At 39.0% G+C, this 14,205-nt stretch overlaps 1 protein-coding gene across 5 annotated transcripts in view; it reads right to left on the reverse strand.

The window, feature by feature from the left end:
• The window catches only part of LOC102220724 (FH1/FH2 domain-containing protein 3), a 98,290-nt gene that overhangs the window by 7,378 nt on the left and 76,707 nt on the right, over positions 1-14,205 (reverse strand). For 4 of the 5 annotated variants that reach the window (XM_023331540.1, XM_023331539.1, XM_023331538.1 and 1 more), the window contains 13 exons: positions 13,291-13,350; positions 11,915-12,007; positions 11,658-11,792; positions 11,232-11,282; positions 7,088-7,278; positions 5,503-6,021; positions 4,287-5,167; positions 3,797-3,955; positions 2,663-2,845; positions 2,305-2,424; positions 1,360-1,521; positions 1,093-1,283; positions 600-792 (listed from right to left, as the gene is read on the reverse strand). In XM_023331540.1, the coding sequence (XP_023187308.1) occupies positions 600-792; positions 1,093-1,283; positions 1,360-1,521; positions 2,305-2,424; positions 2,663-2,845; positions 3,797-3,955; positions 4,287-5,167; positions 5,503-6,021; positions 7,088-7,278; positions 11,232-11,282; positions 11,658-11,792; positions 11,915-12,007; positions 13,291-13,350 (2,938 nt within the window). The remainder of the gene's footprint in view (positions 1-599; positions 793-1,092; positions 1,284-1,359; positions 1,522-2,304; positions 2,425-2,662; positions 2,846-3,796; positions 3,956-4,286; positions 5,168-5,502; positions 6,022-7,087; positions 7,279-11,231; positions 11,283-11,657; positions 11,793-11,914; positions 12,008-13,290; positions 13,351-14,205) is intronic. The other variant, XM_023331542.1, reaches the window with a different exon arrangement.

The following is a 14,205-nucleotide window of genomic DNA, read 5'->3' on the forward strand; positions in this document are numbered from 1 at the left end:
ATCTTGGTCATAATTTTAACTGTTCAGATTTTGCCAATTTTCACATTTAAAACTCCAGCACTCTGGGCGATTTAGAGCTTTAACATCTTTCATTGCAAACGAAGTTCATTTGCTTCATTTGTGTAACAGAGGGGCACATATGATGGAAGATCTTTAGGAATGTGACTGAGGTGTGGCCCCTACTTATTTCTCCTTGAGGGAGAGACACAGGTTTGAATTTTCACACCGTGATTAAATTAGGTATCCTTTTCAAAGAAAAGGGTCCCTTCTCTGTAGCCTCCTCCATTAACAGCCGACTCTCCAGGGTCTCCGAGATTTAAATCGCACAGCGAGGTGTTTGCGCTGGCCTGAAGCAGCTACAGAATGAGATCCATTCCACACGACTCCCTGATTGTTGTTACAGTAACTCATACATGTGAGGACGGAGAAAGCTGTGATGACGTCTTTGGGAATACAAACCAACCCTTCGGCCAGAAAACAAGCCAGATTTCACAAGATTACAGATAAAACCACTGAAAATGGTTGGTTAACACCGTTTCATGGAACTGAGGAAGCACATACTAAACAAGAAGGGTGATAGAGCAATGAACAACCCTTACATCTGTTATCATTTTCCCCCTGGTCTTGTTTCTTTCTCTGTGGTTGGCCCTCTTCTGTTTCTGTTGCAGCACGCGCTCTCTCGTTGTGCGGTACTCCAGGGCGAACTCACTCAGGATCTTGCTGAAGCGATGTATGCTAACCTCTCGTACAGCATAGATAGGATGCCCCAGGAACAACAGAAAAGCGTGGAACCTGCAGATTTGCATGGATGACAGAGATGTCCATCAATTGTGTGGTATTACAACACAAACTTTGATGCATTGGTATTTTATGTGAAAAACCAACACAAAGTATGTCATAAATGTGAAGTAGATGGAAAATGAGAGCATTAATCATTAATCATTGTAACCATGAACACCTTTTCACAGACAGTTGAAAACCTTTTCACATTTTTACATGTAAGAAAGTTCGAAAAATATATATAGTATCAATTTTAGTTGGTCTTTCACTTATAATTTGAAAAAAAATACACTCTTCAGTATTCCAGCATACCTGTTGATTATTCTGCGATGCACTATTTTCAGAATTATAATTCTCTCTGCACAGTCTTTCAGGAAGTCTGACATTTTTTGCTTCAATGCTAGTTTCATTTCATGTTTAGCGATGACTTTTAGGTGATCCCATGATGCTTTGCACCTGCGCTCCATCTGGGCCAAATTGTCTTGAAGCTGGTCAAAATCCACCTGAGAAAAAAAAAAACTGTTGAGGAGTGGTTTTAGTGGATATGACAGATATTAGAGAACATAATGAGTTTTTAACCTTGGTCAAGCGGGTGATGGCTCCTATTTCAGAGTAGAGGTCGGTGCTGTCTGGAAACTTTTCCACCACAATGGCGCAGGCGTGGTGTAACAGGGACTGCTTATGAACCGTGTCTTTCACCTCCGGGACTTTTTCCAAATAACTCAGCTCAAAGCCTTTGGCCTACAGACCCATAAAGACACAAATAACACTGAGAATGTGGATGGAATTAGTTCGGTGAAATCGAGCACCAGATGGAAGTGAATTTCCCATCCGGCACAGCTAGAAAAATGGGGCTGAATGGAGATATGTAGATTAATTAGATTGTTAGTATCAAAAACCACAATCTGCTTAAGGCCTGAGTGTTTGTTCTCTCTACACAACAAAGCAAAAGTGGGTCCAGAATGCATCATGAAAGACATAATACCAACAGGATTTCCCTTGTTCTGCTGCCAGCTATAAATGGCTTACTGCAAAAATATAAATGCAGCCATTATTTACGGGAAACTTCTCGTTTTGATGTTGATGACTTATGTTTCCCCTTTTGGATGTTTGCCTTTAGTGATCCCAGAGGCTCATACATGCAAAGTACTCCCACAGAGGCGCAGATGGGGTCACAGGAACAGAGAAAAATCTCACTTTGTGACAAAGTGAGAGGAAAAAAAAAAAACACAGAGTTCACACACAGGCAATCCAGATGAACAGGAACTTCCAAAAAAATTAATAAATTAATTACACAACTCTCCCTCTCCTTCTTCCTTCTCAGCAGATGGAGCCAGACTCAACAGAAGCTGCTGCAGTCAGGCAGCAAACTCACTCACACACATTCTCTAGTGTTATTAATCCCAAAATAATGGGTTTGACTGAAAGTATATGGTAGGAATGTTAATTGAAATTCAGTATATAGAAGGACAACTAGAGAAAAACTAGTATTATCAGAAGCATTCCTTGGATTGTTTTTCTTACGTTTGAGCCATTGAGGAAGTTACCAATGGCCAGCAGGGTGGTGAGGATGTATCTGAGGGTCTTGTTTTTCTCAAGTTGGTCCATTCCTTCTTTTAGGTCCTGCAATGGCTCTGCCACTTCCTAAAAGTGCAGGAAAAATAAATTCATAAGAGTATGAAAGGAACACAGAGCACTAACATACAGAAAGAAAGAAAGAAGGAAAGAAAGAAGGGAAGAAAGAAGGAAGGAAAAAAAGGAAGCCTGCATATCATCCAGGTTGTGACAGAAAAATGCTGTTTTAGAGAGAAAGACCTAAACTTGTTCAGCTGAATGCCTGTTTCATCTGCCCCGGATTAGGGGGAGCAGGAATGTGTCCGACCTTCTCAATAAGCTCATAGTCCATCTTGAAGGCCCACAGCTGCAGGCGCGCTGACAGCTCCGTGATGGAGGAGAGGGTGAGCAGGAACTGCTCAGCGCTGCCCAGAGGAACGTCAGGGTTCATCAGCTGAGCCTCCTGAATCCTCTGCTTCTCCTCCTCTGTGGGGATCATTGTGAGGATTTTCTAGTACAGAGGAGAAATTCAAATTTATGCAAAATTTGTCTCTGTCTGTCTGGATGAAATCTTTGCATGATATGTCAGAGAAGTTGGTGGAAAACATTGATTCGGATATTTCTTAAAGCCGTTTCCTGCTTTCCCACTGAACTTTTGCCCCTGCTTTTGTTTTCTTACTGCAAATACCTCCAGAGAAAAAAGATGGAGAGGAATCTTCCTGTCTCCTAAAAATGAACTCAGGTTATGTAATACCAAAAGTATGAGGTCTCTGTTACCTGCGACTGTATTCTGCAGCAGTTACCCTACATTTTGTTGTTGAGATTATCTAAAAATAACCTTTTTATAATTTCTCTTTTTAAATGTATTCAAAAGATAACAATGTGAACTATTACAACAGAAAGCTTGACAGTTATTCTTAACCCTTTCATGCATAGTGGTCACTACAGTGGACAGCTATCTAAAAGCCATTTTCTTGTGCTTCTTGTGGATTTTTATATTATAAATGCACACAGGCCACTGAAGTGGACACTAATGCATCATAAAATACAGTATAAACTACTGACCATCAGCTGCATGCCAGTAATTATTTTTGTTAAATCCAATATGGCCGACCCTGTCCCTTCTTCTACTGTAGATGGCTCTTGCAAGTAAAAAGAAAAATATTGTGACATCAGATGACCCCTAAAGAACAATACCACTGATGTATTTTTCAAATAACAACTTTGTATTTGGAGAAAATTACAATTGATCACCTAAAAAAAATAAAATATATATATTTTTAAAAAAATTTTCCCTACCTTTTTCATGCCTTAAGAAAATTTTAAAAAATGGAAAAAATATCTTGACACAAAGGATCATAATTCATGCATGAAAGGGTTAATGACACCCATTTACAGTTTAACCCCCCTGACACTACATTCAGTATACATGTAAGTTTTGATGCAGCTAATTAAAGCCTACCTCAATGCCTTCCTTGTTTAGTGCATACTCATCAAAGTTGAGAATAGCTGTCTTGATTGTGCGTGGAGGGGGCAAGACAGTTAACCCGATATTTATGGTGTTGCTGCGCTTTGAGTCCAGGACAATGATTTCTTGTCGTTTGCCTTCAACCGATGCTTTCTGGGAGAAGAAGAAAACATTGGGAGTAGACTGCTTGTAAAATTCCCTACTGCTCTCTATCATAGCTTCATTAACAATTTGTACTGTCAGTTCTGTAGTAACGTGTTTAAGATTTAATGACCAATTCTTTAGCAACTCTCCATTACAATGTCCAAATACAGGGTTTAATCTGGTTTATTTTTATGCAAAACAGTCAACAATTATTTTCCGCAATATTGCTATTTTAGTTCCCAAAGAGGAAACCCACCAGATTTTAATCCAACGTAGCATCACTGTGGCATTTTAAATTGCATGACGTTTATGAGTAATTTAAATTATTTGAAAAGCATACCTTTGTTACTGACAACTCCTTGGATTTGGTCTCAAACAGCTGCTCCAGTTTAGAGGTATCCAGTTTAACCGGCTCCAATTTGGACCACAGGGATTCCTTACAGAACTTGTGATTCTTGCGCTGCCAGTCTACAGGACGCACCTCGTTCCAGAAGAGACGGATGGTCTTCTTCTTCTTTTGGAAGAGAGGGGTGTCCCCTCGACCCAGCTGAGGAGAGGGCGGTGGTATGGGAGCCATAAACGGAGGGGGTGGAGGCATCATCCTGCCCGGAATGGGAGGAGGTGGGGGACATCCGAACAAAGGCGGAGGTGGTGGGAGGGCAGAACTGCATGGAGGAGAAGGTGAGTTGACCACGCCCTCCAAATCTAAAATGTCCATGTCGTCCTCCTCTCTAAGATCTGTGAAGTCCATTTCTTTGATGCGCAGCTCCCTGGGGGACGCCATCAGCTGATCCCAGATGTGATCTGACTCTTTCTTTGGGGGTGAACCAGATGATTTGTCTGTCTGCTGTTGCTCTTTAGGAACCTCTATCTCCAGTGCACATGTAAGACCCTTGACTAAATCTCCAAATTTCTCCGCCACCGCCCTGACGTTGCCATGGTTGTCCAGATTACCCACCTCTAATTTTTTTACACAGTCCTCTCTTTCCTGTCTATTCGCCTCCAGTGTGGAGATCCGGCTGGCCAAACTGGCCACAGGGTCACTCCCATCTGTTTCCTTTTCACATTTACATCGTTCCTTCTCTGACTCTCTGACGTCCCTGTCATCCTCTGAAACGGCCTTCTGGGCATAAAGCATGTCCAGCATGAAGCGCTTGTTGTTGAGAATCTTCTTGCATTGGTCATTCACATCTGTGTCCTTTGAACAATGAGTCCATTGGCCTGTTGATTAGAAAACAATTATACTGTTAATTAGAGCAACATGAAAAATATTCATACCCCATGATCTTTTTTATAGTTTGTCAAATCAATATTACAAATGTATGTGTTTTACAGAGATTGTATGTGATAGACCAAAAAACTAAGTACTGTTAAAGTGGAATAAAAACGATACAAGGTTTAAAAGTTATATTTTTTTTGGTTGTTTTACAAAAGACCGAACTTCAAGAGTTACCAAAATAGCAGATAAAATATGTGTAAACCTAGTGTAAAATGAGATTGGCACAAACACAAACCTACAAAGTTACAGCAAAGAGGAGTAACTCCAGGTTTGCTACCTGAGTCAGTGTCTTTAATTATCTTCTGCTCTCGCTCCTCCCTCTCCAGAGTGCTGCTTGTAGAAGAGATGCTGGATGCAGAGCAGTTGTCTTTTTCATTCACTTCCTCGTTCTGTCTCTCTTTCTCACTCAGCATCACACTTTCCTCCACCTCTGCATCTGCAGGCTGTAATTTCTCCTCTAACTCCACCTCCACATTAACATCCTGCTCTCCAACCTCTGGTCCATCTGTCACCTCTGCTTCCTCAGCTCCAACCTCATCAACAATCCGCTCCCGTTCTGTAAGGATCTCCTGCTCTTGTTTCTCTTCCTTTTCTTTTCCCGACTGCTCCTTCTCATCAAGCTGTGTTGCGCCTTTCTTGCCACTCTGTATGGTAGCAAAAATTCCTGCAACCGCACGTGTCTTTGTCTCAGTTTTGTTATTTGCTGTTTGGGGCGAGTCTGATGCTGGTAGTTCAGGTGCTGGACTCTTGGTTCTAATCTGTGGGATGAGGTTTGGACTTGATATGTTTTCTGTTCCTGGAAAATCAGAATGTAGAATTAACTCAAGTATTAACCTTTTTATTCATAATTTGCAACAATATGGACAAATGGTCATTTTGAGCCAGAAACTGCTAAATGAAACTGTTTTCAGATCTTTTTTTCAAACTTTCTTTGGAATAACACATGATATTCTTTTGTTTTTATCTCCAAAAACTAGTACAATGCCAGACAGAACGTAACCCTTCCTCATCATTGGTATGACCTTTTTGTTGATGCATTCAAACCCATTTTTTTTCAAGGTAGCATGACTATGTAATGCTACCTATGTAACATACAGAGATTCAGAGAAACAATACCTATGGGCCCAAAACTGAACTTATTTTTAGTTTCCTCAAACCACAAATGACTCCATATTTTAAATAGAGACTCAAATATAAGCATAAACTTCCAATAGCGTCTTAGGATGTTGTAGGGAAGATCTACATTTCTTATAGACGTGAACAAGTTTCTGGCATCATTCTACCAGGATGTTTGACCACTCCTCTTGGCACATTTGGTATAGTTCATTTAAACTGGTTAGTTTCCAACCATTAGCCTGGAGTCTTAGTATAAGGTTGGTATCAAATAACTTATAGAAGAAGTTTAACCCTAAGTTGCTTTATACATTTTGCAAGCAATTTATGTGTTTGGTATTTAAATTCTCCTGTTTGAGCCTTCAGACCGGTACAGATTTCAACCATCTCACCCAAACTGTCAAACAAGGATATTCTAAAGAAGCACCCTTGATCCTCCAACGCTAGAGTCTGTCATAAACTGGTACCTGCAGAAACACTGTTCAGAGTGATGCAAGTTTAGCATGAATGCAATCATGTTTACCCAACGAGGAAGTGCCTGCTTCAGAGTTAACTGAAAATTACAGCTGTTCACATGAGCACGCCAAACGCCTTACAGAGAACAGCTTAATGGAGAGATTGAATGAAGACTCATTTATTTCACCACAATGTGAAATAAATCTCCATTACGCTGGATGGAGATTTGGTCATTCCCCACCAACTCTTGAGCATCAACAGTAAAAAAAAACAACAAAATTTTTTTTTTTTACCTGACATCTGCTCTGCAGCCGTGACTGTCTTTTCCTGTGAGATAGAGTGTGACGCTGTGGAACAGCGGGATACTGAGCGGTTGGTCGGAGTTGGACTCAAACACAGCGTGATTTCTGTTCGTCCTCTTGTCGGCATTCGAGGGCGCTCCCGATCAAACTCCTCTGCAGCCAGCCTCTCTACTGCTTTGTACCTTCAAAACAAAATGAAGACTTCATCCGTCTCTGCATACAGCAATCTGATTTCAATTGTATAATTTAGTGTGTGCAGGTCTATTAGAGCGTGCCCTTGCAAATGAACCTTTTCACATTCCATTGGTCACATGTAATTTATTTGGACGTTTTGTGAGTTCTCAAAACAAAGTAATGCAAAACTGTGAAGTTGAAGGAATGTACTACATGGTTTTCAAGATATTTTCACAAACCAAGATCTAAGGAGTGTGTGGTCAATATTTGTCTTCAGTTCCCGTCACTGCAATACATTAAAATTTAATTGTCGTCAGAAGTTACCTAATTAGTAAATAGAGTCATCCCATTTGTAATGTAATCTCAGCATGAAGAGAACAATTCTAGGAATCAGAGGATTATTAGCGAGCAGTAGTGAACAAATGGCATCAGGAAGACGAAGAAACACAGCAGACAGTTTAGGGAGAAATCTGTCTGGAGGTTTAAGGTTGGATTCGATTACAAAACAATATCCCAAGATTTGAACTTGTCAAAGACAACTTTTCAATCCATCAGCTGAAAAAAATATGGCACAAATGGAACTCCGCCAAGACAAAGAGTGCATTAATCAGAGAATCAGCCCAGAGGCTCATGGTAATTCTGCAGGAGCTCCATGGATCTATAACTGAGGTGGGGAAATCTTTTGACAGAACTGCTATTATTTGGACACTCTGCAAAGAAGATTTAAGAAGACCACACTTGTAGTCATAAGTAACAGGGAGCACATATGAGGGGCCGTTTAGGACAAAATTTACGTTTTGTCTCTCACACACTACCAAAAACTCTCGCATACTCCAAAAAAGTAGCCACGCACACTCCAAAAAATTACGTTTTGTCTCTCACACACTACCAAAAACTCTCGCATACTCCAAAAAAGTAGCCACGCACACTCCAAAAAATTACGTTTTGTCTCTCACACACTACCAAAAACTCACGCATACTCCAAAAAAATAGCCTCGCATACTCAAAAAAATTACGTTTTGTCTCTCACACACTACCAAAAACTCTCGCATACTCAAAAAAATTACATTTTGTCTCTCACACACTACCAAAAACTCACGCATACTCAAAAAAATAGCCACGCACACTCAAAAATTACTCACGCACATTCAAAAAATACTCAAATTGCGTATACACACACTACTAAAATGTCACACACACACACACACAAACGTTAACTTTCTCGCTCACATACACTACTACCAGCTCGCTCACATACACACAAACGTTAATTTTCTCGCTCACATACACTGCTAACAGCTCGCACACACACAGACGTTTATCTCTCACATACACAAGACTAAAGTTGAACACACACACAGTACTAAGACTCGTTTTATGTATGTGTGAGAGCGAGACTTTTTATGAATGTGTGAGAGCCAGACTCTTTTTGAATGTGTGAGAGCGACACTCTTTTTGAATGTGTGAGAGTTGTCACGGAAGAGGCGGGGCATAAGTTTTGGATCAAACTGCGCATGCGTAGATCCTAAACTATAAGTTTCGATTGTTGACTCACTGTATGTTCTATTACTTAGTATATTTGTGCTTTTAAATATATATAGAACGTTTAACTTTCTTGTAGATTAAATGTGCTATAGAAATAAATGAATCTGATTGATTGATTAAAAAGAGCAAAATTGCTGTAGTACAATCTGTCCACTGGGTGCCAGTATTACAGGAATTATTAACCGGCGCCAACTAGTGCCGAAGAAGAAAGAGTTTGCTATACCGAACATGGCTAACTGTAATTCGAAACGAGAGAGAATTGGTCAGGCAGCTGCCATTTTAAACACCATTCTATCTTCTCCGGAGGCAACCAGCACTTTGACAGGCGCATTAAACGATTCAACGACTGCCCGCAGTGCTACAATCTGGCACCCAGTGGACAGATTGTACTACAGCAATTTTGCTCTTTTTAATCAATCAATCAGATTCATTTATTTCTATAGCACATTTAATCTACAAGAAAGTTAAACGTTCTATATATATTTAAAAGCACAAATATACTAAGTAATAGAACATACAGTGAGTCAACAATCGAAACTTATAGTTTAGGATCTACGCATGCGCAGTTTGATCCAAAAATTATGCCCCGCCTCTTCCGTGACAACTCTCACACATTCAAAAAGAGTTTCGCTCTCACACATTCAAAAAGAGTCTGACTCTCACACATACATAAAACGAGTCTTAGTACTGTGTGTGTGTTCAACTTTAGTCTTGTGTATGTGAGAGATAAACGTCTGTGTGTGTGCGAGCTGTTAGCAGTGTATGTGTGCGAGAAAGTTAACGTTTGTGAATGTGCGCGAGCTGTTAGCAGTGTATGTGTGCGAGAAAGTTAACGTTTGTGAATGTGCGAGCTGTTAGCAGTGTATGTGAGCGAGCTGATAGTAGTGTATGTGAGCGAGAAAGTTAACGTTTGTGTGTGTGTGTGTGACATTTTAGTAGTGTGTGTATACGCAATTTGAGTATTTTTTGAATGTGCGTGAGTAATTTTTGAGTGTGCGTGGCTATTTTTTTGAGTATGCGTGAGTTTTTGGTAGTGTGTGAGAGACAAAATGTAATTTTTTTGAGTATGCGAGAGTTTTTGGTAGTGTGTGAGAGACAAAACGTAATTTTTTTGAGTATGCGAGGCTATTTTTTTGGAGTATGCGAGAGTTTTTGGTAGTGTGTGAGAGACAAAACGTAATTTTTTGGAGTGTGCGTGGCTATTTTTTTGGAGTATGCGAGAGTTTTTGGTAGTGTGTGAGAGACAAAACGTAATTTTTTGGAGTGTGCGTGGCTACTTTTTTGGAGTATGCAAGAGTTTTTGGTAGTGTGTGAGAGACAAAACGTAAATTTTGTCCTAAACGGCCCCTCATAAGCACATGCTGGTTCTTGTTTCATTGTGGTCTGTTTTAAGTTAATTTTAGAATTTGTGTTGTGTATAAGACTTTATCTTGCCATGATTTTTTATTGTCTTTTAAACTGTCTGTATGTTGTCAAACATACCTTTTGGGAATGTTCACTGGAAATTATCAAAGGCTACAAATACTATAGTATTCAGTATTGTTCATGCTTAACATTTGTCCATATGCAAATACACAAGAATTAAAGAAGAGAGCTATTTTTGAAAGGATGTTGTAAAAGAAACTTTCTTCACAGTTTGCCACAAGCCAAGTGGAGGATACATTAAACATTTGAAAGAAGATTCTGAACAAATGAAACTAAAAGTGAACATTCTGGCCTATGCAGACAACAATATGCATAATCCTGAACCCTGCAATGGAAGATGTTGGTGGTAGAATCATGCTGTGCTTTCCTATAGCACAGCATTAATGTAGTTAATGGTATTTTACCATTTTGAAAACAACACTAGGCAATAATTACTTTATATAGAAAGACACAAACCAAAAGACATAAAATCAAAATGAAATACATTGAGAAAATTTGAAAAATGTTTTAAGTGGTATTAGTACTTTTGCTAGTTGCAGTGCAAAAACTGAAAACCAGTTCTAACTGCATAACTAAATTTGGTGTTGTTTAGTCCAGTTATTTATTTCCGAGTGAAATGTTTTCCAGGAAACTATTGGATTAAAAACATCCAGCCATTGAAAGAATTACATTTTTGGAAGTATGATAGCTTTATATAACATTGATTGTATCTGTAAATATTAGCCATTTACCCTATCTCATTCCAGGAAAATTGTGGAAAAATGGGGCCATAATCCCATTAATCAAGACGTGAATGTTGACAAATGACATCCACCTTTTTTTAAACTGCCGTGAGGAATTTTTGGCAACTACTTGCTAATGCTGGGTTTCTTTCTAGGCTTTCTTTCAAATATTTGAGCTGCATGTCGAAGTTCACGGAGTTGAGAACAGGATAGTAACACAGGGAAACAAAAACACAGATCCATTTGAAATAGAAACAAAATGAACTCACCTTTCCTCTCTGACTTGTCTCGCTTCTTCCCTCTTTTCCACATGATCACGACTGAGACAAAAAAAAGCAACCGAGCTTCACAAAAGGCAATTTAGTACTTGAATGATGTATATATTACTCAGCACAAATCCTGAAATCTTAGACTGCTATAATGTTAAAGATCTGGAATATGGCCTGCAAATGGCTAGGATGTGGCATATACAGGTAACATATGTTTTTGCAGAGTCCTCCTGTTGTGTTTCAGAGTGCAATTATCCTCATAAATAAAACTCAGCTCCTCTCAGCCTCAGGAGAGATTTATGAGCACTTCAGCTGAGCTAAGACAAGAGCCACCTGCAATATTTAGCTGCCAGTTGTGAAGAAACAGTGCACGCTCTTCAACATGAAGTCATGCTGGGTTTTATCTAAAGGCAAGGTGAGACTAACTTGAATCGATTTCTCTCTTCTCTTTCAATCCTCTGCAGACGTTCCTCTCTTTCCCGACATCTCTTCTCTCTCTCTGCAGCCAGAGATTCTTGATGTTGCCTGTATGAAGATGTCAGCAAGCTCCCAATAGCAGTCCTGCTTGTAGAAATGTAAAAAAAGGAAAACATGTGAAGGCATTAATAAAGATGTAGCAATGAGTGTTCCTTTTATCAAGTCTAATTTCACTGAAGATACAAAAAGTGTGTTGATGTGTTCACCTGTCAGTCTTGGAGTCAGGTGCAGAGGGTGTTGAGTTACTGATTTGATGGATGGATGATGTTGGAGTTGGATGTCTACTGTTACAACTTTTTCTGGATAGGAAGAAGAAGAAACAACTTAATGTTGTTTGTCTTTCTTATTTTTTACCAAAATAATAATAAAAAAAAAACATCAGTGACATGATGCAAAACCGAGAATTCTGGACAGTTTAGAAATAATATTCAGTAATTTAATTCAAGGGTTAAAAGTTATTCATATTTCAAGTTGTGTCTTCTGTTTGAGGATTATGGCGTACTGCAAAGTAAACTAAACTCAGTTTTCAGAAATTTCAAGCGCTGCCTATTCAACTGTTTGGGAGATGAGATTTTTAAGGCATTAACTGTGACTGGAGTGCTTGAAGAGGCGCTCCACCGAGACTTATCCTGGATATGAGCTTCAGCTTTGGCTTGGATTCAGGCTCCTGAGCATCAGGAGTGGACTGGGGAGGAAAATAGCTGGACTGTGTATTCAGTTGTTCAGTCGTCCAAAGTTATCTTTTCAGATGACAGTAAATTTTTCATTTCATGAAAATGAAATTAAGACCCCCTGACATGGAGAAAGAAGCAAAGAGGCACAAAACCCAAGTTGCTTGAGGTTCAGATTAAAATTTTCTCAGTGAGTGAGAATCTGAGGAACTGTATTATTTGTTGTCGTTGGTCTACTGAGTTTTATCAAGTCCAAAGTCAGTGCAGCTGTCAACCAGGAAATTTTAAGGTTCTTAATGCTTTTTCTATGTTGACAAGCTTTATGGAGATACTGATTTCATTGTCAATGAGGACTGGGACACCTGCCAACACTGTCAAAAAATACCAATACCCACTTTAATAGCCCTGGTATCAGTGTGCTCAGTATTGTCAAGAGGGAAAAAAAGAAACACAAGACCCAACAATGCAGACAAACTGAAAGAAACAATAAAAGCAACTTGGGCTTTTGTTACACCTTAACAGAGCCACAGGCTAATGGCAGATCAAAATAATGATCTGCTTCATTATTTCATCCAGAAGGAGTTTTGACAAAGTAAAATGCACATTTACAGTACATGGACAAACTTTACACAGGAGGTCAACATTTTTCTAATGAAAAAAATATTTTTAATGCTTTAATGTATTCAAATTTCTGAAAATTCAATTCTGGGTTTTCATAAGTCATGGTGATCAAGGTTACTCTTGCTTTATGAATCTAGTGAATGAAATAAATTAAGCTTTGAATGATAAGGTAATTTTCTGAGTAGTTGTCTAGTCACATTTTTTAGTGCTGCAGGTTTCAAACTTCAGAAATTAACGTCAGCATTTCCATATATTCCTGTTATGCATGACCTGCTGACTCCTGATCTTACCTCTCAGCCCAGCAGGGCTTTCTAGCTGAGTAAGTTGCAGAAGGTGGAGTATCTGTCAGACTGAAGATGGAAGCAAGAGAAAAGATAAAGTAAGACAGAGAGAAAAAGATCAACTGTTAGCCATCCAGTCAAGTTAGTTAGAGAGCAGATGGATCATAGAGAGTTTAATGGCCACAAGAAAACAAAGCAGACCGGAAGAACACATCTTTGTCTGTAGATTGAAACAATGAGCTTCTTCGAAAGCAAAAAAAGTACAGCATGTTATGTATAATTTCAGTACTATAAAGTTCTATCACTCTCAATTTAAGTATATTGTTTATAATATGCTTTATAGGGAATAATATCAGCTGCAGTTAACCTGGGATATGGTAAGAAAGTACAAAATCTACTATGACTGGTATTACACCAATGAGTAGATCAGTGGTCAAATTCAACAAATTTTCCCTGGATTGGCATTAACTGATACTAATGCATCAAATAGGCTGAAAGACTTGCTTTTAAGTTGACTATGGCTGAGAACATCGATTTTACTAACAGACCACAGGAAAGAAAATATCTAGAAGGCTGTTGTTCTGTTGGATGCAAGTGAACCTAAATGGGTTCAACATTTCCTCTGCCAAGTATCATAAAATGGAGAACTAACACAATATATATTCAGTGTAACTGATCTGGCATTTAAAGTGCTAAACTGTATAATAATGATGGCAGATTTTAAATAATAGTGTCATTAGTTGTGCTTTTATGCTTTCTGAAGTTTCACTGGGAGAAATACAGGCTTTAGTGGTGATGTGCTTCACAATGAATAATGAGCCAGTTGTAATGCAAGTCCCTCATCAAAACTAAAAGACACCTGAGTCTGGTTTAACTCAGCAAATGAAGGGACATGAAAAGGGTTCCAGTCTGACTACTACTGAG

The sequence above is a fragment of the Xiphophorus maculatus genome, chromosome 3 (assembly GCF_002775205.1).
Source record: "Xiphophorus maculatus strain JP 163 A chromosome 3, X_maculatus-5.0-male, whole genome shotgun sequence".
NCBI lineage: Eukaryota > Metazoa > Chordata > Actinopteri > Cyprinodontiformes > Poeciliidae > Xiphophorus > Xiphophorus maculatus.